At 37.9% G+C, this 24,828-nt stretch overlaps 1 protein-coding gene across 2 annotated transcripts in view; it reads left to right on the top strand.

The window, feature by feature from the left end:
• Positions 1-24,828, top strand: part of FSTL5 (follistatin like 5) — a 568,085-nt gene that overhangs the window by 391,454 nt on the left and 151,803 nt on the right. For both annotated transcript variants that reach the window (XM_034772507.1, XM_034772508.1), the window contains one exon: positions 6,538-6,704. In XM_034772507.1, coding sequence (XP_034628398.1) covers positions 6,538-6,704 — 167 coding nt within the window. The remainder of the gene's footprint in view (positions 1-6,537; positions 6,705-24,828) is intronic.

Genomic DNA, 24,828 nt, shown 5'->3' with positions numbered 1-24,828 from the left:
TTATGCTCTAATAAATTTGTTAGTCTCTAAGGTGCCACAAGTACTCCTGTTCTTTTTGCGGATACAGACTAACACGGCTGCTACTCTGAAAACTGTATGGAAAGTTACTCTTGGCTTGATATTCCATTGTTCTGCTGCTTTTGACACCAGCACAAAGTGGGTATAAAATGCTACCAAATCAGAATGGTAGAATTTAGTATGCACTCATTTTGCATTGGTGTAAATGACTACACAAGGAGCAGAACAAAAGAGTAAGCTTCTGCTACTACCTGTACAGTACTGCTTGCTGTGCATGGATAAGATGGATGGATGTGGATAAAAAAAGCAGTATATTTGGGAAACAAATGTTTAAAATGCCATATAATGTGTCGTAAACAATTGCCTCTCCCGCTAAGTATGGATGCGGTCAACTGATCTTCATTGCAGAAATGCTGTCTTCTAGCAGAGGCACCATTGCAGCACTCTGGGGATTCTGGTTCTCTAGTTCAAAAGGTCCCTGCTTTGACTGCGGTGTGCCTACTCGTTGGAGTCTCTGGCTGGCTTCTCTCTGCATCCCACATGGCAGGAGGAGGGCGGGGGAAGAAAAGGAGGCATTGCCTGCATCCTCATGTCTCCAGAATGTTGTCCTAGAGCCTTCAGAGTATCCTATGATTAGGGCCCTACCAAATTCACAACCGTGAAAAATGTTTCACGGACCGTGAAATAAGCCCTTCCCCATGAAATCTGATCTCCCCCATGCAACTGGGAGCACCCCAGCTGGGGGCTCCTTTCTGCGAGTCCCTGCTGGGCAGGGAGGGACAGGACTTGCCTTCCCCTGAACAGCCGCTCTTGGGGGGGAGATCAGACTCACCTCTGAGTGCCTCTCTTTAGTGCAGGAAGCTCTGGGGCTCAGATGTCCCCTTGCTCCTAGGAGTGCCCCAGCCGGGGACTCCTAGCTGCGAGTCCTGGCTGGGCTGGGGAGGGAATCAGATGCATCTCCAGGTACATTTTGGGTTGAAATTTCAGATGTGAAATTGACCATGAAAATGATCAAAATGGACTGTGAATTTGGTAGGATCCTACCTATGATGTACCAGTTCCCTGATATTTTATAGTTTGGATGATGGGACTCAGTGTTCTTCCCTCCTTGTTTGGAGGGGAAAGCCCACTGAGATTTTAATTAAATAAAAAATTAACAGGAGGTAGAAACCCATTCTAAGTGGGCTGTGTTGATGTGTCTAAAATTCAGTCTGAAGAAAAATAGGACTGTTACTGCCTCTTTTTTAATTTTTAACTTCTGAGAGTGAGTGTAACAGGGGCTTTTCCTTTCTTCCTCCAATTATGTATGTGTACAGGGGAGGCTAGTGGATTTATATACACAGTACTAAGAAGGAAATAGGTTGAAAAACAGCATTGTTTTGTGTCAGTACTCACTACATTATACAGATTTAGGTTTATTGGCTCTGGTTCTGGCAGAGAAAATCCTCCTGGCTCTGTGTGATGTGATGCAGTTATTAAAAAGCATGCTTTTCTAACATAAGAAGCATTTAGTGGGTCACACATTTACTGTGTTGTTTACAGCAGGCTGGTCTGTTTAAATTGCCAAGACTGCGTAGCTAGATGGCAAGCTCTAAAATATAGTACAGCAGAATACAGCTGAATACGTCAATTTTATCCATGTTTGGTTCAAGTATTCTTAAGTGTTGTTATTCTAAACTTTTATTTATTTAGAATTAAAAAAGGGGGGCGGGGACTCAAGCTTTAGGCTCTTTATATTAAAAATAACCGAATAAAAAGATACACTATATAAACATTGTTAGTGGGGTACTTTGGATATTTCATGAAATGGAAAATAACCAGCTCTCTTATAATTCCAGTAGGAAATGTAATAAATGTAATTCTCTTCCTCTCGTACAAGTACAGTAGTCACATTTTAAAACTTTTCATTTTTTCTTAGATAACTAAACACCACTGTATTTGCAATATCCCCCTCGGTGTTCTCCATAGGAAATATAAAGAGGACAATGAAAAATGCAGAGCAGAATTAATCTATTTTAAGTGCAATGACTGTATTACACATTTTTTATTTATATGATTCTGTAACAGCGCAAAATTTTGTGGTTTTAGTAAGAAGTGTTAAACCAACATTGTGCTTAGTTTTTCTTAGGTGTTGAATATGAACTGCTCTCATACATTTCAACTGGATGTCTGTATGATCAGCACTTCTGAAAACCAGACCCATATAAAACAGAAAACACTGGAAAATCCAGAAGTGAAGATAATTTAGTTGGTCATTTGCTTTTAAATATGATATTACTTGCATCTTGTAAGCATCATAAAAGAAGTGGATTTCCTGGAGGCTTGGCAAACTGAATTAGTGAGGATATTCCATGCATAGGGGATTGTATGCAATAAAAATATATATATGAGATACTATAACAACTTCCCCTAATTCAGAAATATATTGCCTCTTTAATTTTTACCATAATCTAAATAAGAAGTTTGAGACAAGAGACCATGCAACCCTTTTAATCTTCTTTGAATTAATAACTTCACTCCACAATGTGTTTTCTGCAAATGCTTAGGACTTAAATAACAACTTTCCCCATAAAAGTGCTTTACAAATATAAATTAATTAATCCTCATGCCAAACCTGGGAGGTAGCTAATTAAGTAATTTTTACTCCTATTTTACAGACAAACTGAAGCAGAGAGTTTGATTGACATTCCAATGACCATAAAAAAAGAATCTTTGTCTGAGCCAGAATTAGAACTCTGATATCCTTGGTTCCAATTCCTCTGCTCAGGCCACTAAGAACACCATATTTCTAACACCTACCTCCTTAAAAATGTGTGTATTAATTAGGCCAGATTGATAATGTAGATTGTGTGCTTCTAATGCTAACCAGTTAAATAAATATTGCCTCACTGTTCCTTAACTGTATCTGTGTGCTTATTTTTTCAATATTTAAACCTTTTAATTGTCAAAGTTTCAGTAATTTTGTCTTGCTTTGAGAGCCATGTATACTGTGGAGACCCTCTTCTTCCTTTTCACAAACTTATTCAGTTTCTCTAACCTATTGTATTTGAATTACCGAGATCCGCCAATCTTATTGGACTCTGTTATTTTTGCTCTTTGGGTGATATACTTTTGCAAATAGGTCATCAGAACATAGCCTATCATTCCGAGCTAAATTCTAACCTCCTTCTATTCCCTCTACTTTTTCATTTAGAATAAACTACATGCACTTTAATTCTTGTCCTCAGCTGTTGTGTAGCATTGTTATGCTCTATAATAGCTGCCATGTTCCCTCACAGAAGTAGGTTGCTCGGTGGATGCAGTGATTCATGTATGTACTCCGTAAAGTGTTTTGATCTCTTTTGGATTCAAAGGAGTTTCATGCACGTAATATGTGCTCTTTACTGTTACTGTTATGAGTTTCATAAGAAGTCAAAGGAAACATTTCACTTACTGCAGTAATCCAAAAGAAATTAACTTGGTTCTGTTCCTTTTTAAAGGAAATAACTTGAAATCCTATTGTGCTCAGTAGATCATGGATAATAAAGTTCTTCTGAGAGGTAGAAAGAGAGACTATTCCCACCTTCATTAGCAGTGCTAGCCTGATCAATAAACCATGATATCATTGACAGAAAGAAGGAAGGCATAAGCACAGTAGATTTGTCACTAAAGGAACCACAACAAATTCCTTCCTCTTATTTTCTGAACACAGAAACCAATCAGTTGTGCAAATAAATATTCTAATGAGAGGGTGATTGAGCCAGATTTAAGTGTGAAGTGTTATGCTTTATTGAGACTCCTTGGTCAGGGTGGATTGATTCAAATCAAAGCAAATTAAATCAACTATTTTAATCATAATTTAAATCAGAAAGCAGGAAACTTTGATTTAAATAATTGATTTTAATCTTCCTTTGCATTTGTACTTTTTAATTATATTCCTAAAGAAAGGTTGATTCTCATTGGTTGGTAACTATTAAAATATGTTGATTTGCAACTAAACATAACCTTTACATTAAATTTGTTTTTCTTCTTGCAAACCAAGAGGATATGCTGTATCTATACACTCAATTAAGTAATTATATATCTTAGCACACTGACTCAGATTCTTAAAGTTTACATTTTATATTATGTTAAAATGGTAAATGATGCATTTCTTATTTACTAGGTGATTTATTTATTTTAATTCATATGTTGTGTCAAATGCTATTTGGATGGTAATTGGAATTCAATTAAAATACACAAATCAAGTTTTATATTTTTTTGTTTGTTTATTTATGGGTTTGGGTTTTTTTGGTAAATTTAATTGATTTTTTTTTCTGGTCACCATGTCCTTGAAGATAGTAGAAAATTGTACATTTAGAAATGTCTAAGTTTTTATTCTTGGATTAATAGAAGTGAACAAGCTTTCCTGCTTTTTTCAACTCCCAATCAGTTTCTTAACTTTAAATGAACTAGACATTGAACTGAACTATTTGAGTAAACTGAAATGAAGAAAATATTCTCTACACCTGCAGAAGAGGCTATTGTCTGGCTATGCTGAAAGAATGACAGGAGACATTAGATACGGGTTTAATCAGGCCGAAACTTTATTATTAGACAGATGTCTGGGACTAACACAGTGGATAAAATGTGTGCAGTGCAGGTGCAAAATTTATGTCCCTCCAGCAGATTCACTGCTGGGACCTTACCAATTCCAGCCAATTATGGGGCGGGGGGGGGACGGGGGACTTTCACCAGCCCCCCCCCCCTTCATCCAAGTCCCTCCAGCAATTCCTTTGCTGAGACCTTACCGACCACACCCCCTCATTGGAGGGGTTAAGGTGGACTATAATGAGCGGGGGTTTGGCTCCCTGCTGTACCAATCAAACGAGTCCCCAACTGCCCCCGGCTTTCTCCATTACCAAGCACTTCTCCTTAATTCCTTTTCCAAGCCATTTTTTTGTTCTTTTGTTCTTTTGTTTTTTGTGCCTTAATTTATGGAGTACCTGCACTGAACATGCCAGGCCTCGCTGACCTTTTTAAACCCTTCATTCCGAGGTGGTGAGTCATCCACCACACTGACTGCTCTTCCAGAAGCTTTACACGTTCCCTCCTCCGCCAAGCCAGAAAGCATTGCCTTCTGCTCCCAGCCAGCCAGCCAAACTCCTCCCTGCTTAAGTGCCGGGTGGCAATTGGCAAAAGCTGGTTTAGCATGCCAACACACTGTAGTATCAGGTGCTTAGCTAGTGGCTTCCATTGATTTAGTGCTTTTATTTTCTTTAAAACTTCAGCAGCAAACATGCATTGCCTAATCTTATTTTCCTTTTATTTAATTTACATGATCTTAATATATAGTAAATTTAAGCCTTAACACAGATTGTCATAATTTCCAACTTAATTTTGAATAGGTTTATTTTTAAAAGAAAAATGTGTGCAATTTAAATAAAAAATCCAATTTAAATTAAAAAAACTGATTATTTTTATTTATTTGTTTTAAAAAAATCAGTGATTTTGAACCACCCTGTATTTGGTCAATGCAACATTAACACCTTATTATACTGTGGGACATTATTAGTAGCTTTTCATTAGTACTAAAATGTACACTTTTTCTCAGCTTTTTGGAAACATTCCTTTCTCTTTTTAGGTTATAATATTAATTTTCACCTCTTCCCTGGAGAATTTTAGATTAGGTAGGAAAAGTCTTCTTTTGGATGTTCGTATTTCTGGGACATATTTTCTGACATAGTTCTTTCAGTATTCTTTAAATTGGTTTAAACTGGGATTTTGTCCATATTGTCTGCAACGTGTTCCATTAGAGCAAATGTTTGCAAATAGCTTCAAAGCAGGGTTTTTTGGTACAGTCTCATCAAAATACTATGTTGTATTTTTTATTTAATATGTATAAAAATATTTGTACAAATGTTTCTCCACAATAAATCAGTTTAAATCAGCTTCATCACTTGCCTGCCATAACCTTATTTTCTTGAGTTAAACTGGTTCTAAACAAAGATGGACTAGATATAAAGAAACAAACCTACATTTTACAAATCTCCTGTTTCAGAGCCTTATCTTAAACTCCCGAAACACATTTTATTTCCTCACTCATGTGTTTCCAAATACATCAGCATATTTTATTCATTCAGCTCCATTTATGTTCTGACTTAGCAGGAAATGAACATGTCTCAATGGATATTATAATGATATATTGGTGAATAAAATGATCTGTTTTGGTTCAATTGCAGATGCTGGCTTGGCAGTTAAATAACTTTGTGTCTACCACCTTTAGATCCAATCTGCCATATTTATTATAACCATATTTCTGAAATTTATTTCATGTTAAATGCTTCTTTTCTGACTAGGTGATACTTGTCAGTCAATTTAATTGAAATCTCCTGCTGACCTTTTATTTGGAACAGTTTAAATTTCCAACAGTCCTTTGAAAGTTCTTTCCCCTTTGATTCAAATTAGAATCCTTAAATTACCAAGGTGTGGAAATTGCATGCCAATTAACCTTATGAAACTGCATGCTAATTAACTTTACAAACAATATATCTTTTACAGAGATTGTTCAGCTGAGTTTGCCAGATGATCAGAAAATAAGTATCACTACAGCAACAGTAGGACAAAGTGCTGTCCTAAGTTGTGCCATTCAGGGAGCCCTGAGACCTCCTATCTTCTGGAAAAGGAACAATGTCATTCTAAATAACTTAGATTTGGAAGACATCAATGTAAGTAATGAAGGGTTCCAAAATGATTTAATGTCCTCATTATAAAATGTTAGCCATACAAAATTAGCAGTGTTATTTGACAAGCTGATAATTGCCTCTGATGGGATATTACTCACAAATGTTTTAACCAGATGTTTGCTAGTAAGATAGAAAAGAGAGGAAGTGAAAGAGCTAATATGCTTATTTTTATTTATGTATTTTTGCCTTATTTTGTGTCATACTGAGCTGGATATATTTAATTGTGAATGTTTCTTTACAGCCTAAACCAAATGAAAATTGAATTGTTTTCAGATCTTTACTTATCTATTGTTTTGTAATGATCGTGCACTGTTATAATATGACCCCAGCAACGTTTGGATAATCAAGTTTGTGAAGTATATGCAATTTGAGATAGAGTATCTGTCTACTTACCTTGGTGAATTCGGGTTTAGCATATCTCTGCTGACAAATGTAGAGCTATATTTAGGTTTTTATACAATACTTGTCCATAAAATAAAGCAACCAAGAAAATATCTTTTAATATCTGGCACATATTGTAGTTTTAATTTAATTATTGGTCTTTTAGTGCCAGTGTTCACCAGTTTGTCCATGGTCACTTGTTTATCAGTAACTGAGTTTGTTATACCTTTTATGATGACCAGTAGTGACTGCAACGTCTACTTGTGCTCCCATTTAAGTCAATGATAAAACTCACGCTGTAGTGGAAGATTCAATAGTAAGAGTCACACACAGAGAAATCAAGATGTATCCGGTAACTGTTTCAGAGAATGAATATAGCAATGTAAGAATATTAAGACAAGATCGCATATTAAAATATAATTGGTGTCATACTACATATAATAACATCAAGATTTTGTCCATGAAAATGAATCATGGTACAAACAGATTATAATAAGAAGAGTAACTGCTGACTTTTTTCTTTAAAAAGGGAAACTTTTTCATAATAAAAGACTTACTGTGAATAGGAGTCTTTATTAAGAATCTGATAGTGTATATTGTATATCTTTATATGATCATGATTATCACTAATTTTTGGTAGCATTGTAATTATAAATCACTTTCTTTAGAATTACAATTTTGCCACACACAAAAACAAACAATCACCTCCAGATGAAACTGGCCATACAAACTTTTTAAAGTTTCTGTTTAAATTGTGCTAAAGTAATAATGTTTAAATTATTATTTTTTTTAATTTATTGCTTTGGTCTGGCCATTTTAAGTTACCAAATATAAAAACTTAGAACTGTGAGATTTTATATCTTTTGTTTCAAGAAAATCTCCATATTAAAGTTATTCTTAGATAGGTTTGGAAGGATTTCATTTTTATCAGTAAATATCAATAAATGTTGATATCAGTGTACACATACAAACCAAAGAAAAATATTTACATCGATAATAATTGAAATTTACAGATAGGCAAAGTAAGAAAAATCCTGCTTGAGAACCTATTGGAGTTTAATTTAAGGTTATTTTCTTTTTGACAATGATGTTGATCATTTGTGTTAACGGTTATAAGGCTTTAACTTTTGAAGCTCAACATCTACTGTCATTAAATAATTATTCTCTAGCTCTCTTATTGTCTGACCCCCCCCCAGAATTTCCCACAACTGTGAAAACTTAAATTGATAAAAATGGGGGGGTTGAGCTTAACACCCATAATTTTGCACAAGTGTAAAAAATGTACATAGATAAAAATTGAATAAATGCTTAAAAATAAACATTGATATTATCCCTCATAATTATATTAAAATAATCAAATTCTGCCAAGCCTATTCATAGAACACCAAGAGTGTACATAGCACTTTTATAGGCAAATAGGAATATTCCTGCCCCATAAAACTTTGAATATGATTTAGTCATGGCCTCAGGATTACATTACAAACACAGGGAGATCACTGTTGTTAGAATAATAAACTACCATCGATACAAGTTGTATTGATCGAAAAAAACATGCTACCATCCACTCAAGAATTTGCTTCCAATTCCAGTTGTTTGTCCTGCTTGCAGGCTTATATAAACAGAGCATACCATTTGCAAGCATTCTAATTTTCAGTTGTTGCACTTTTCAGAAAATTTTGTATAGATGACATGTCAACAATCAATTAATATTTCTCCCATCCTTTCTGATCTGCCACTTACCTCCATAGCACCTTTCTTCATCCTCCAACTAGTCCAAGAAAGTTTGAACTTACTTTTGAAGCTAAAATCATCACAAGCATAGATGGGCATAAATGCATTGACTTCAAGGGAGTTGCACCAACTTACTCCAATGTTGAATTGCAACTCCTTAAGTCGTTGCTGTTCCATGAGAATTATTTTCCATGTTGAGCTATTTTACATCACTTTGATCTAAGTTTTTTTTCTTTATTTCTCCAGTTCTCCTCATGGATTTTCAGGTGTTTCTTTGCTTAGTCCATGCCCTTTCAGTCCCTGGTTCATTTGATATTCTCCATCTATTTAGTCCATTTACTTTGAAAGTTGTCATGCAGTCATTATATAATATCCATTTAGGCAACGTATCAAAAAATAAAAACCTGGGAGAACAAAGAACAGTAGTTGGATAGCTCCACAGAGGAGAGTTGCATTTTAAATCCCACTACAGAAAATGAATTTAGCACTTAAAGATACCTGGATCTTAAAATAAACACTTAAAAAGAGAACAATTGTGTGTTACAATGTATACCATACTTTAGCTAACAAATAATTTGTTGTACTTACTGAGGCAATTTTAACATTCAAAGTAGTTGCATAATTTCAAATATCTCCAGAGGGGATGTGTTTTGTGCTCACCTGTAATTATATTATAGACTATGGTCTATTTGCTTAGCAGAGAGAATCAATTTTAATTTACAGTTATACAACAGCAGCATAGTCTAGTGTCATTAATGGCACACTATTTTTTAAATAACATGACAACAGATGATCTGGAAGGACAGCAAAGGACTTTCTGCCAGCAAAATGCCTCAGAGATCAGTTTCACTGGATGCCAGTGTAACCCTCACACCTTCTGGGTATGGTGTTCTGTCCCATCTAGTGACACCGAGACCACTTAGAGTTAAATGAGTCTCCTCTACAGCCTTAGCTAAGAGCCAGTTGGCTTTTAGCTCATGCTGTAGAGGCTCTTGCACTAAACTCCAGAGGTCCCAGGTTCGAACCTGCCTGCTGACGAGCAGGGTCTGTCAACATTACACCAGTACTTGTGTGAGAGATTGATCCTGCATCGGCCTAAGCAGCACAGCTGCAAGCATGAATAGAATTTGTACATCCTGGCAAACACACATGAAAAAACTCCAGATTTAGAAAGATGACAGCCTTCCCCTACATACAGCTTTTCACACAGCAATCTGGGGTGAAATCCTAAACCTACTGAAGCCAATGGGAGTTTTGCCATTGACTTCAATTGGGTCAGGATTTCATTCCATATATCTAAATCACCTATAATAAACTCCAGTTTTGTGCCATAATACATACATGGAAAAGTGGAGTCAGAAATAGGCCAGGGCCTCCTTTCATCCAATCCTGAAGATTTAATTTGGGTACTGAATAGCTACTTTGATCAGGTATCCATTGGTGTTGTTTTCTTTAAACTCTGAGGACATAAAATATAGAAAAAGTATTGTCTCCTTTTACTGTTCTCCATCCTCTCATCTCGTTACCCACTCTCTACCAGCAATAGCACTTTTCTTTCATTACAACAGGTCTGGTCACTCTTTTAATATTATTATATTTATACTACAACTAGTCAGATAACTAGCCCACTCTAAAAGTTTGTTTTGCTGACATAACTGAATTGGTTGTTCTTTCAATGATCTCCATTTAGCATCTAGGTTTTAAGTAAACTAAAGGCATCCCAGCTATTTCTGAAGTACCTTGATGGGAGGAGAAATATGTTGTCCCTTTTAGGAAATGTGAATTTGGAAGGAAAAAACAATTTCTCTTTTCTCAACAACAACGTTAGAGATGTTTTGGGGTTTAGCTTTCACTAGTAAAGACAGCAGCATATCAAATACACATCTGAGGCGTAATCATCCTGCTTTGTCCTGCACTGTGAGGGAAAGAACTTTTCATGGGTTCCACCATTTTTTTACACAGGGAAGTATCAGCTGCCTGAGAGATACACTTACACCCTACCTGCATTTGCAAAGGCTTGTTCCTTCTTGCCCCCAGTGAATCCATGAGAAGTTAATATCTCAGAGATAATGCTCCTTTCCGTAATGTGGAATTCTGTTTCACTAAAGATTCCAATCACATCCTCTGTGAAGGAAGCCTAAAGGGGGAAGCAGTTGACACAACTACTATTGAAGAAGTACAGAGCTTCCTCAGAGACGGCCTTCTTTAGATATCTTAGGATACATGGATTGTTGGAGTAGAGCCCCCGTTAGAACTGCAAGGGAAAAACCTGCCCACACTTCACTGAATGGTTTGGAAAAAGCTCTTAGGAGGACCTTATGGAGTACTCCCTGTCCATGGACCTGTCCCGCAGGATGAAGTGATCAGGCCCTTGTTTTATGGTATTGTATGTATTATAAGAGGAGGATGCTTTAGATATTTGAGGCTGATGGCAATATTCTTAGATATGGTTATCCTTTGTGCCAAACAGTATTTTGTATCCTCTATTTGTTCTGTATTCAGATTAGAATTTCAGTCTACCTAGATAAAAATACAATATTGTTAGGTAAACTGGCGTCTGACTAGCTAGTTTTAAAATAAATTCTTTAAAATTTCCCTCAGTAAATAATGGTCAGTCAACCAGCAATGCAATTAGTTGCCACATATTCCACTTGGTGCACAATCTTTAGTGTGTGTTCCCAACAGACTGTATGAATGTCATTTTAACAAACTAGTTGTCACTTTTCCTTATAATTTATTTTATTGACACACTCAAACTTATCTCTTGCCTTGCTCCTATACTTTATTGATTATATTTTCTGAAGTAGTCACATTTGATTAATAATAATTCATCAAAGTTGCCACATTTCTATTTTGATCTGTCCTTTATCTTTAGATATTAAGAGTCTTCCAAGTCTTGAGTATTATTTACCTTTTATCTCTTTCTTTATTTGATCAAATACCAATACTGCTGGCTCTGTTAGATCTTTAGAATTAAATATCAAAACAATTTACATTTGTTTTAAATTTTCACTGATACAACTGCCTATTATTTAATAATACATACAGCTTTTTTAGTCCTTACGACTCATACAAGATAGTTTGTATCTTTTATTTATTTATATTTTTATGGAAAAAGTATTTTGTTTTGACCAGTGTTATCCCTATATTTACTAGCCCTTTTCCACAATCACTTTTTCCATCTCTTTTTTGGACCCTTATTCACAATGAGCTGTATTTAGTGAAATAGTGATATTATTCACATGATCCACTGGCATTCAAGAAGTAAGACTTGTATGATCAGGCTCTTTTTATATGCAGCACCTCATTTGCTTTCATCTGTTTGAACATTAAGAGGACTCTGTACATTTATATTTTTATTGTATTTTAATATTTTTCATTATGTTGTTCACTGCTATAGAATAGGTGCTATGGGTCTAGAGATCTGCTCAGCACAGGAGAGAAAGGGGAAGGAGGTGCATTGGGGTGCCAGTTACAGTTCACCAATAATTTGGGTTGTTTGGACTTGGTATATGTCAGAGCTCTAGGTGCTCTGACTTAAGCTAAGAGGGAACAGTCTCCCAGAACCTTATGCCAACTATAGTCTGAGCTGTGGCCACATTTGATATGTTGGTGGCTAGCTAGTTATGTCAGCTATATGTCAACTGGGAATTCTGCCATGGTGGAAGAATTCCCTGCTGGGGAGATACATGGGCTTTCTACTTCCTTTGTGCCACAGGGTTATTGCAGAAGTAGCATTTGCCTGAACCTCTGCTTGTTGATATCATTTCAATGGGAACAAAATCAAGCTCAGAGGGCCAAACTGATCAAGACACACAGAAGTATGAAGACAAACAGGGATGGATTTAAGTGGCAGGCCTCAACTTTATTAATTTAACACCGTGGAAGGGTAAAGGTAGCTAAAGGTAATAATGTTGATGTAATATACTTAGACTTCTGTAAGGCATTTGGCTTACCATATGACATTTTGATTAAAAAACTAGAACAATATAAAATTAACATGGCACATATTAAATGGATTAAAAACTGGCTAACTAATAGGTCTCAAATGTGATTGTAAGTGGGGAATCATCAGCAAGCAGGGATCGGTTCTTGGCCCTATGCTATTTTAATGTTTTTATTAATGAAAAAAGCATAAAATGATCACTGATAAAGTTTGCAGATTATCCAAAAATTGGGGTAGTGGTAAATAAAGAAGAGAACAGGTCACTAATTCAGAGCGATCTAGACTGCTTGGTAAACTGAGCAAAAGCAAACACTGTGTTTTAATACACTAAATGTAAATATATACATCTCAGAACAAATAATGTAGGCCATACTTACAGGATTGTCTCAGGTCTCCATCCTGAGAATCAGTGACTCTGAAAAAGATTCAGGGGTCAAGGTGGATAATCAGCTGAACATGAACTGCAAGTGTGAAGCTGTAGCCAAAAGGACTAATGCAATCCTTGGATGCATAAATGGGAATTTTGAGTGAGAATAGAGAGATTATTTTACTCTCTATTTGGCACTGGTGCAGCTGCTGTTCGAATAATGTGCCAATTCTGGTATTCACAATTCAAAAGGGTATACCATGTGGAGAGGGTTCAGAAAAGAGCTATGAGAATGAATAAAGGAGAGTCAGTCTCTGGATTAAGTTTAGAGGTGTGAGCAACAAGGGTGATGTTGTTGTGGGAGTCTGCTGTAGACCAGCAGACTAGGGGGATGAGGTGGACAAGGCTTTCTTCCAGCAACTAGCAGAAGTTGCTAGATCGCAGGCCCTGGTTCTCATGGGAGTCTTTAATCACCCTGATATCTGCTGGGAGAGCAATACAGCGGTGCACAGACAATCCAAGAAGTTTTTGGAAAGTGTAGGGGACAATTTCCTGGTGCAAGTGCTGGAGGAACCAACTAGGGGCAGAGCTCTTCTAGACCTGCTGCTCACAAACCAGGAAGAATTACTAGGGAAAGCAAAAGTGGATGGGAACCTGGGAGGCAGTGACCATGAGATGGTCGAGTTCAGGATCCTGACACAAGGAAGAAAGGAGAGCAGCAGAATACGGACCCTGGACTTCAGAAAAGCAGACTTTGACTCCCTCAGGGAACTGATGGGCAGGATTCCCTGGGAGAATAACATGAGGGGGAAAGGAGTCCAGGAGAGCTGGCTGTATTTTAAAGAATCCTTACTGAGGTTGCAGGAAAAAAACATCCCGATGTGTAGAAAGAATAGTAAATATGGCAGGTGACCAGCTTGGCTTAACAGTGAAATCCTTGCTGACAGGACCGGCTCCAGGGTTTTTGCCACTCCAAGCGGCGGGAAAAAAAAAAAAGCCGCGATCGCAGTTGTTATCAGCGGCACTCCAGCGGCAGCTTCACCGCGCCGCTTTCTTCTTCGGCGGGAATTCAGTGGCAGGTGCTTCCCTTCAAGAGGGACCTGCCGCCAAATTGCCGCCAAACAGCCCGACGTGCCACCCTTTCCCCTTGGCCACCCCAAGCACCTGCTTGCTGGGCTGATGCCTGTAGCCGGCCCTGCTTGCTGATCTTAGGGAATGCAAAGAAGAAGCTTACAAGAAGTGGAAGATTGGACAAATGACCAGGGAAGAGTATAAAAATATTGTTCAGGCATGCAGGAGTGAAATCAGGAAGGCCAAATCACACTTGGAGTTGCAGCTAGTAAGAGATGTTAAGAGTAACAAGAAGGGTTTCTTCAGGTATGTTAGCAACAAGAAGAAAGTCAAGGAAAGTGTGGGCCCCTAACTGAATGAGGGAGGCAACCTAGTGACAGAGGATGTGGAAAAAGCTACCATACTCTATACGTTTTTTGCCTCTGTCTTCACAAACAAGGTCAGCTCCCAGACTGCTGCACTGGGCAGCACAGTATGGGGAAGAGATGACCAGCACTCTGTGGAGAAAGAAGTGGTTCGAGACTATTTAGAAAAACTGGACGAGCACAAGTCCATGGGGCCGGATGCACTGCAACTGAGGGTGCTAAAGGAGTTGGTGGATGTGATTGCAGAGCCATTGGCCATTATCTTTGAAAACTCATGGCGATCGGGGGAGGTCCCGGATGACTGGAAAAAGGCTAATGTACTGCCCATCTTTAGAAAAGGGAAGAAGGAGGATCTGGGGAACTACAGGCCAGTCAGCCTCACCTCAGTCCCTGGAAAAATCATGGAGCAGGTCCTCAAGAAATCAATTCTGAAGCACTTAGAGGAGAGGAAAGTGATCAGGAACAGTCAGCATGGATTCATCAAGGGCAAGTCATGCCTGACTAACCTAATTGCCTCCTATGAGGAGATAACTGGCTCTGTGGATGAGGGGAAAGCAGTGGATATGTTATTCCTTGACTTTAGCAAAGCTTTTAATACGATCTCCCACAGTATTCTTGCCGGCAAGTTAAAGAAGTATGGGCTGGATGAATGGACTATAAAGTGGATAGAAAGCTGGCTAGATTGTCATTGTCGGGCTCAACAAGTAGTGATCAATGGCTCCATGTCTAGTTGGCAGCCGGTTTCAAGTGGAGTGTCCCAAAGGTCGGTCCTGGGGCCGGTTTTGTTCAATATCTTTATTAATGATTTAGAGGATGGCGTGGACTGCACTCTCAGCAAGTTTGCAGATGACACTAAACTGGGAGGAGTGGTAGATACGCTGGAGGGTAGGGATAGGATACAGAGGAACCTAGACAAATTAGAGGATTGGGCCAAAAGAAACCTGATGAGGTTCAACAAGGACAAGTGCAGAGTCCTGCACTTAGGATGGAAGAATCCCATTCACTGTTACAGACTAGGGACCGAATGGCTAGGAAGCAGTTCTGCAGAAAAGAGCTATCTATCTAAACTCTGTTTAGTTTAACAAAGAGAAGGTTAAGGGATGACTCAATTACAGCCCATCGGTATCTACATGGGGAAGAAATATATGGTAGTAGGCTCTTCAGTCTAGCTCAGAAAGGCATATCACAATCCAAGTAACTGGAAGTTGAAGCCAGACAAATTCAGATTGGAAACATAAGGCATACATTTTTAATGGTGAAAACAATTAACCATTGGGACAATTTACTAAGGATGGTGGATTGGATATTTTTCTAACAAATCTGCTATAGGAATTATTTTGGGGAAGCTCTATAATCTATGTATACAGGAGGCCAGACCAGATTATCAAAATTTTCTCTTCTGGCCTTGGAAACTATGAATCTTTGAAGTGTGGGGCTACAGGGCTCCCATCATATAACATATAACTTAGGGTAGACTCCCCTCAACCTACCCAAAGAATTCTGCTCATGCTGGAGAATCCTCTTATTCTTCCTTCCCATAAGGGGGACCTCGGTCAGAGAAGTCTTCAGCTCTCCCCATCTCCCATAGGTGCAAGGACCACCAGTGAAATATGAGGTATCCATTACTTATGGAAGCTGTCCTTTTTGCCTTTTATCTGTGCTGAACTCCAGCCAGGATGAATTAAACAGCTGTACAAATTCCTAATATTAATTTCTAGGTACTTCTCTTTGATCTAGCGGTGTCTCCATGATGCTGTGAAGGTGAAATATCTCATCAGGCTTCTCTCAATTTGCCCCCAATGGAAACAATTCCTTTGTGATCCCAAAACAGGCAATCATCCTACAAAACACAGCCCCTATACTACAATTACAAGGAGGGAGGGTGGGACAGCTAAAGAGAGCAAGAGACTCCAAAAGACCCAGTCAATGGTTTAAATTAATGGGCGGTGGGGAGAAACAGAAGTTAGGGACCAGTCAGATACCCTCTCCCTCTGGCTGGTCAGTGAGAGGTGGAGAGCTTTGGAAGAGGAGGTCCCACCTCTGCGTTCTCCAGCATCCACCTCTCCCTGGGGCTGTTCACCACACTGTATGTCCAATCAAGTCTCTGACCTGTTGAGTTGAGTACTGGTCCACGGTCTTCCAGAGTCTGACACGAGGAGTGCAGCTCCACATCGTCCCCAGTGGCTAGATGGGTGACAACTTCTGTTACATCTATTTGTGTTCTAATTTTTTTTTGTTTTGTTTTCTTCTAATTCTCATTTTACACCCAAATGTCTTTTCTTTTAAACATATGTAAATAAGCTGAGTCTGTTAATATTTTTTTTGTCCTTTATAACTTCAAATTGAAAGGTCTTATGTCACTGAAAGGCTGTAATATAAGATGTATACCCATTCCTAACTGCCCTGATGGCATTCTGGAGAATAACCTGAGGCAACCCATGTTAAACTAGCTGGAAGGATATACACACTAAATGTTTTATATGAACTGCTAACAAAATGAGAAATTGTTATCCTGCACATCACTCTGAGCATTTTGAACATTTTCTTACTGTTACATATATGTTGTGTTAGCTGTTATAATCACAAAATTAAAGGGATATTGCCAACTTGACATTTTTAAGCTAATTTTAAATCAGTTTGCTATCATGACACTCCTCGGCATGCTTTATCTAAAACACCATTTTAAAAACAGTTAAAGGGGATTTTCTGATTCCTGCTTGTTTAGAAGGGTCTTTTGAGTGGGCTGAAGTACACCCTCCAGTTTCTGCTCTCCTGCTGCTTTTAATAGGAAACATGTTCTTTTTAGCACCGAGAGAAGGGTATGCCATCAATAAACAGTGAAACTAACCCTACACAAAGTCATATGCTGTGGCCACAACTTATCCCACTTATACCCCCTGTTGTTGTCTCAGTTTCCACTTCTTCCTCATGTCAGGAAACTTCACTCTGTTGGAGTCTTCTCAATAACTCTCTTTTTTGGGGAGTCTTGTTTATTAATGTGAATTTCAAAACAGCACAAAAAATTCCACCCAGATGGCTCACAAGCTCTGGTACAGGGTTCTTCTTAATTTTGCATCTGTGGAGGCTTTCTTCCAGCATATTTGCTCCCCACACTCCACCCTTCTTGGTTGTCCCCTGCTCCCTAAAGGCTTGACTTTCCAGGTCCATTGCTATAGGACTTAGAGTATCTCTCTTTTATTGTTATAAATATAGAGTAGTGCTTAGGAGCTCCAGGCATGGAGTAGAACCCAGTCTAATTAGGTGAACAGATTTGACGAGAGTTTCTCCACCTCTCATGTGAGTGCCCTAGCCACTGGGCTGTGGGCTATTCTGATGTGGGTCTCCCTCAGTCTCTCCTGTTTAAGCTCTTTAATTCAATAATTAAATATTTAATTGGGCCAGAGAAAAAGTGACAATCACTCTATCGTTCAGTAGTTAGGCACTCACCTAAGAGATGGGAAATACAAGTTCAAATCCTTTCTCCTCATTGGGAGGGGGGAGAATTGAAGTGAGTTGTCTCTCATCCTAGATGGGTACCCTAACCACCGGGCTAAAGGTTATAAGGGTAGAGTCCTCCTACTTCCCTTCATCTCCTGCTTTGTGTGGACTTAAGTGGCCTCTGACAACATCTAATACATTGGGCCCTGCAGGCAAGGTAGGTGCTCCTTCACTTGTCTTCTCCTAGTTTGTGGATCATAATGGCACTTAGGCAGGAGATAGGAATCTAGGCTGGTAGAGTAAAGTAGCAGTGTGGATACACAGAAGCAGAAACTTAGGCACCCAAGGAAGTTTTACAGCAGAAATTTAGGTGCTGAGTGAATTTAGGTATCTACAGAGTTAGGTGGCAGCTGAGTATGGGTTTTATGTCTCACAATAGTGCCTAAATCTGAGATTCAGGCACCTAGGACCCTTTGTGGATACAGACCCTAGTGCTCCCCTTCTCTCACTGCTTTTGTGTATTCACTTGTAATGTAAGATTGTAAAGGAATGGATCTTCTTTTTGTTGTGTACCTAGCACAACTGGACACTGATCTAATTGAGCCCTCTAAGCAGTACTGAAATATAAATAAATAATAAGTGAAACTGACCCTATACAAAGTGCTGCCAGATGCCCATAACACAGAGAGAGATCTGTCCCTTTCCCAGTCTCTTTGAGTTATATTAATCCAAGGAGTTTCTTGTGACAATAATAGGCACAAGATTTCAAAATAGATGTGTGATTTTCAATTTGATGTCCCTTGAAAATCCAATATTTTAAAAGCATTTATTGTCTAATTAAACTTTTCATCTTTTACAACCTGAAATAGTTTAGTAGTATTAAGTAGGAAAATGCCATTTTGTTGTTTGTATACAATCAGTCCAATACACTGTTTCCTCAAGCAGTATTGCATCATATCACAGCTACATACCTAATGAAATGTGTTGTATTATATCTTAATTCTAATATTTTTAACACAATGACCATACTTGAAATGTATTATTAACTGTTTTCTGCTTGAAACTGCTGAATCTCCCACTTTAGTGACTTGTCCCAAGTACTGGGTAAAAGAAAACTGCACTTGAACATTGTGATAAGGAGTGTGGAAAACTAAACCATTTTAGTAGAATGTACAAGACTGAGGGTAGGTGTCAGAGTTGTTGTTTTAGAATTGTACAGGAAGTGGATGGCCCCATAGACAGTGTGGGAAGATATGGATATCATGTCTCTCTCCCTAATTCCAAATACATATAGAGGTCAGAGACTTGAGGCAGAAGAGCAATGGGGCAGAATACCAATATCACTATATGTAACAATATTGTTGAGGAGCCACCCAGTTAGATTACAGTTGGATATTAGGGCCTCATGTAGAGGGATCCCCCAGAGTAATTCCCAGACTTGACTCTTTAGTCGGAGCAGGTGCTTTCAAGGTAATGAACAATGAGAGCACAATACAGCCATTACGGAAATGATTCTCACATTAACAAACAAGAAAAAAAGTTTTAGTGTTTGAAAACTGCCAGGGACCCCAGCTAATGAGGCCAAGGATCTGATCACAAGCACAGAGCACTGGAACTTTGTATGTGCAGTAGGAAAGCAGAAGATTAGTCCGATGGACTATGAAGATGATTTGAAAGAATGGGTGATGGCCATCCAGAAGGAGAGCTGTGACTGGAAGCAGAGGCACTGGTTGAGCCAATGTACTCATCACAGAGGAGAATTCAATTGGCACTGTATGACTGTGTCTGCAAGGAGAGATATCATTGCTGTATTAGATTCCAGTACCCCCTGGATAAGCAGCATGATGTCTATAAAGAAGCAAAATGCAGATCTCTTTCCAAGAATTTGGCCTGTCTACTGCAACACTTTATTGCCAGGATGGATAAAAAGTGATGTTTAAAAAAAAAAAAAAAAAAAAAACAGACTTTATAAATTGCCTTTTTTTCCCCCATTTAAATTAAATGTGGATTTTTTCTTCAAATAAATCCAACTAACATTTGAAATTGACAACCGGTGGTAAGGCCTAAACTTACCATAATATATAATTTATGTTGAAGACAAAACTAATATTAAGCAGTACATGTTTTCTGCCAAATTTTAAAGAAAATCAAATGACTGAACTGCTGGAAGTCACTGGCTAAGCATTTGGAACCAGAGTTTGTTGAAGTGCTAAACCAGCTTTTGATTGCAGTAGCCTATTTTGCAGGTGCAGAGAAAATATTTTCTTTATTTCAGTTGATTCAAGTAGTTCAATTCAATGACTAGTTCATTCAAAGTTTATAAAAAAAATTGGAGGTTGAAAAAGCAGAAAAAAACTTGTTTTCTTCTTCCAATAGATGATTAAAAACTAGGTGTGAGAGTTTATCTACCTGTTCTAAAGCCTTAAAGGACATGTTGACCAGAAACAATCAGTTCAATTCATTAACTACATATACTAAATCAGTTTGTTTTAAATGCTAAATGTTTGATAAATGTATTTTTCTATTTATCCAGAACATATAAGGTAGTTTTATTTATTATTATTCATAATAATAATTAATCATTAATAATAAAAATTAAAATGTGTTTGTTAATTTTGGATTTGACTTTCTATCCAAATACAGTTTGTCAGTGTCATAACTATAAAGGGAAGGGTAACAGCCCTCCTGTGTACAATACTATAAAATCCCTCCTGGCCAGAGACTCCAAAATCCTTTTACCTGTAAAGGGTTAAGAAGCTCAGGTAACATGGCTGACACTTGACCCAAAGGACCAATAAGGGGACAAGATATTTTCAAATCCTGGTGGGGGGGAAGGCTTTTGTTTGTGCTCTTTGTTTTGGTGGGAGTTCGCTCTTGGGACTGAGAGGGACCAGACATCAATCCATGCTCTCCAAATCTTTCTGAACAAGTCTCTCATATTTCAAACTTGTAAGTAAACAGCCAGGCAAGGCGTGTTAGTTTTATCTTTGTTTTCTCAACTTGTAAATGTACCTTTTGCTAGGGTGTTTACCTCTGTTTGCTGTAACTTTGAACCTAAGGCTAGAGGGGGGTCCTCTGGGCTCTTTAAGTTTGATTACCCTGTAAAGTTATTTTCCATCCTGATTTTACAGAAATGATTTTTACCTTTTTCTTTAATTAAAAACCTTCTTTTTAAGAACCTGATTAATTTTCCTTGTTTTTAGATCCAAGGGGTTTGGATCTGTATTCACCAGGGAATTGGTGAACAGTCTCTCAAGGCTACCCAGGGAAGGAAATTAGCACATTGGGAGTGGTGGCAGCGGACCAGATCTAAGCTGGTAGTTAAGCTTAGAAGCTTTCATGCAGGCCCCCACATCTGTACCCTAAAGTTCAGAGTGGGGAAGGAGCCTTGACAGTCAGAAATCACAATTAAAAAAGTAATCATCTAGTAAATAAGAAATGCATCATTCATCATTTTTAACATAAGAAAAATGTAAAGTATAAGAGTCTGAATAAATAGAAGTTGAGAGTATCATTGTTTAAATGAGTATAGATATTGTATATTCTCCCGGTTGGCAAACAGAACCACCACATTTAGTGTAAAGGCGATATTTAGTGGCAAATCAACATGCGTTAATGGTACCAACCAGTAAGAATCAATCTTTCTTTAGGAAAATAATGGAAAAAGCACAAATTCAAAACATGTTTAAAATTGATTATTGAAATCAAGATTTCATGATTGCTGATTTAAATCCTTATTAAAATTGCATATTTAAATCAATCCACTCTGCTTATTGTAATAAAATAACCTTAAAAGGCTAGATTTTTGAGAAAGTTCTGAGAACCCACACTCAAAATGCAGCTCGTTTAGGTATCTCAAGTTGGGCACCCAGAAACTGAGACATCCAAAATCACTAGTCACCTTTGAAAATCTTAACTTGAACATTCAGTTTAACCAAGCAGCAGGCTTCCATTCATGAGGAAATACTGGGGAGACAAAAACATACATGAAAGCTGGGACAGAGGCTAATTCAGACTTGGGATTTCTCTTTTACATTATAGGAATTTGATCACAGAAGCAGAACAAATGTTATCCAAAGATTGCAGCAAAAGCATAAAGGCTTGGAGAGAGTCTGGATATTTCTGAGTTAAATTTTCAGCACAGAAAATGTACTCCTAAAATACCGAAAAGAATGCATGGCTATTTTATATGCCATGTTAGTAGGGTGACCAGACAGCAAGTGTGAAAAATCGGGACAGAGGGCGGGGGGTAATAGGAGTCTATATAAGAAAAAGTCCCAAATATCAGGACTGTCCTTATAAAATTGGGACATCTGGTCACCCTACATGTTAGGGAAGCAAGACATTGCATGTGTTGTAGTTCTCTAGAACACACAAAATTTTACATTGTTCATTTTACACACACTAAAAACAAATGGGAAGGAATATAAGTATATCTGCAATTTTAAATGTTAAACAAATGTCCAGGTTTAAATAAAGCATGAAAGTGTCCTCATTTATTTGTAAACATACTGTTTATTGTTTTGCACTAATGCACATTTTTTTTTGTTTTAAACATAGTTTCTTCTAATAGGAATTATAGAGCTAATTTTGTCTTGTGGAAAGAAAACAAAAAATCTTTTTCCTGATTTGTACCATTGTTTTTAGTATTCTCCTGCACAGTTGTGCCCTGCTTTGATACCTGTTCTATTTTTTAAATTGTATGAAATGAATAGCAATTAACTGTTCATAATTCTTTAGAAATGTGGGGCATTTCAAGAAAAAAGGAGGCCAGAGACCCCTTCCAGACTTGTTCCTCTCTTTTAGCAGGCACTCTTTATATCCAATACACATTTCTCTGAATTTATTCTTTCAAAAACTATTCTTTAGTTCTATTACTACAGTAGATTTTAGTATTTTTCCAAGAGATTCCATCTAATTTAGTGTGCATTCCTGCCTTTAAGTTTATGCCTCATCATTCTTGCATTTGACTGTTGCACAGAAAACACTTTTTATCCTCTCAGCTCGCCTCAGAATTTGTGTATTTTACTGTGGTCTCCTTTTCATGTGTTCTTTCTCTTAGATCCTTTTTAGATCTAGTATCACTAACATTTTCTCTACTGAGTATTATTGTTGTCTCCATTCTAGGGTGATCAGGTGTCCGGTTTTTGACCAGAACACCTGGTTGAAAAGGGACCCTGGCAGCTCTGGTCAGCACTGCGGACTAGACTAGAAAGTCTGGTCGGCAGTGCTGCAGAGATAGCACAGGCTAGTCCTTGCCTGTCTTGACTCTGTGCTGTGCCCCAGAAGTGGCCAGCAGCAAGTCCAGATCTTAACTGAGCACAACAGCACTACCCTTTGGTTTAGGCATCTGGGGAAGTTAAGTTTAGACAGGCAGAATGTAATTACCGTGTTGGAATTTTGCCAGAGCTAACATCTATAATGTTCCCCAAAATACCATACAATCCTTAAGTACTGCAAGAGGACAGGACAAGTGTTTCATCACAGTGCTGTGGCATTGATTCAGTACTGACTCAAAAAGCAGATTGTCTCCCACTATAAAATCACTAGCACCATTCCCAGCCAAACTGAAATGCAGCAAATTACTTATACAGATTACCCCTGCTTAATATGTGAGGTCTGACAGGATTACAACACAAGATGGTCTGTCTGACATACTTCTCAAGTGATGGCACTTAACATTTCTCTAAATTAAACTGCACACTGATCTATCTACCCATGGTCCTAGTACTTTGCATGCATTTATTTCTAAATTTTATTGATGATCTACTTTAGTACTGACTTATTTCTCTTTCCTCAATGCAAGTTCTGTACCATATATAAACTTTAACACCTTCCTGTGTATTCCTTCCTGATGTTTTATGCTGTTAAAATCCATTTAAATAGTAACAGAGGGTCCTGTGGCACCTTTGAGACTAACTTTGTTAGTCTCAAAGGTGCCACAGGACCCTCTGTTGCTTTTTACAGATTCAGACTAACATGGCTACCCCTCTGACATTTAAATAGTGTAACACTCATTTTTCACTACTTTTCATCCCGAACTGTTTCCACTTCCAGACATACGTAAGTAGCCTTGGTTTTCATAGCAAGGCATTTTATATGTTCAAATAGCTCTCCCTTTATTGGGTATTATATTATTTTTCACATTTCTATTGTGGAATATTGAACAGCACTGTACAAAAGTTTTCTTAAGCTCATGACAATGAATTTCCCACATAAAACTTGGAATACTTCCTTTTTTACTTGATTTGTCTGGCATAGTTTCCTTCTTTTGAATCCATGCCTATAAATTGCTAATTTTTAAATGCATCTTATATCATATGGGGTTTTTGTTATTAAAACTTTCATATGAATTATTGGTCATGAAGGTCTTGATTCACAGAACAAACTCAGCCAAATCAAGGGCACTTTTTCACCACCTTTCCCTGGATTGTGCCTTAACAATGACCTAGAAGGATCACCTCAAGGAGTCAGAGGATGTTGCAGTCTCCATGGCCATTTCTGTCTTGGCCTCCCTCTCCCAACAAAAGTGCCATTTATTGGACATTTCTTTTATCTTGACACCTCTCTACAGGAAATGAGACAGACACCACCAAATTCATACACATAGGACCTGAAACACATGATGGCTGCTTGCCTCAGCTGGATTTGAATGGGTCATCTGAAGGTGAAAGGCTCCATTTCCTATACTTTGTTCCCTAAAACATCCAGATTACACCCCTCCCTCCTTCATTTTGGAAACTGATAGTACTGGATGCAGAAACACAATTATTCATGGTCCTGCTGGAGAGCCAGCTGTTAAGTCTT

Source organism: Trachemys scripta, chromosome 5 (genome assembly GCF_013100865.1).
Source record: "Trachemys scripta elegans isolate TJP31775 chromosome 5, CAS_Tse_1.0, whole genome shotgun sequence".
Lineage (NCBI taxonomy): Eukaryota > Metazoa > Chordata > Testudines > Emydidae > Trachemys > Trachemys scripta.
Note: the sequence above shows the minus strand (reverse complement) of the source record. Positions and strands in the feature narration are given on the sequence as shown.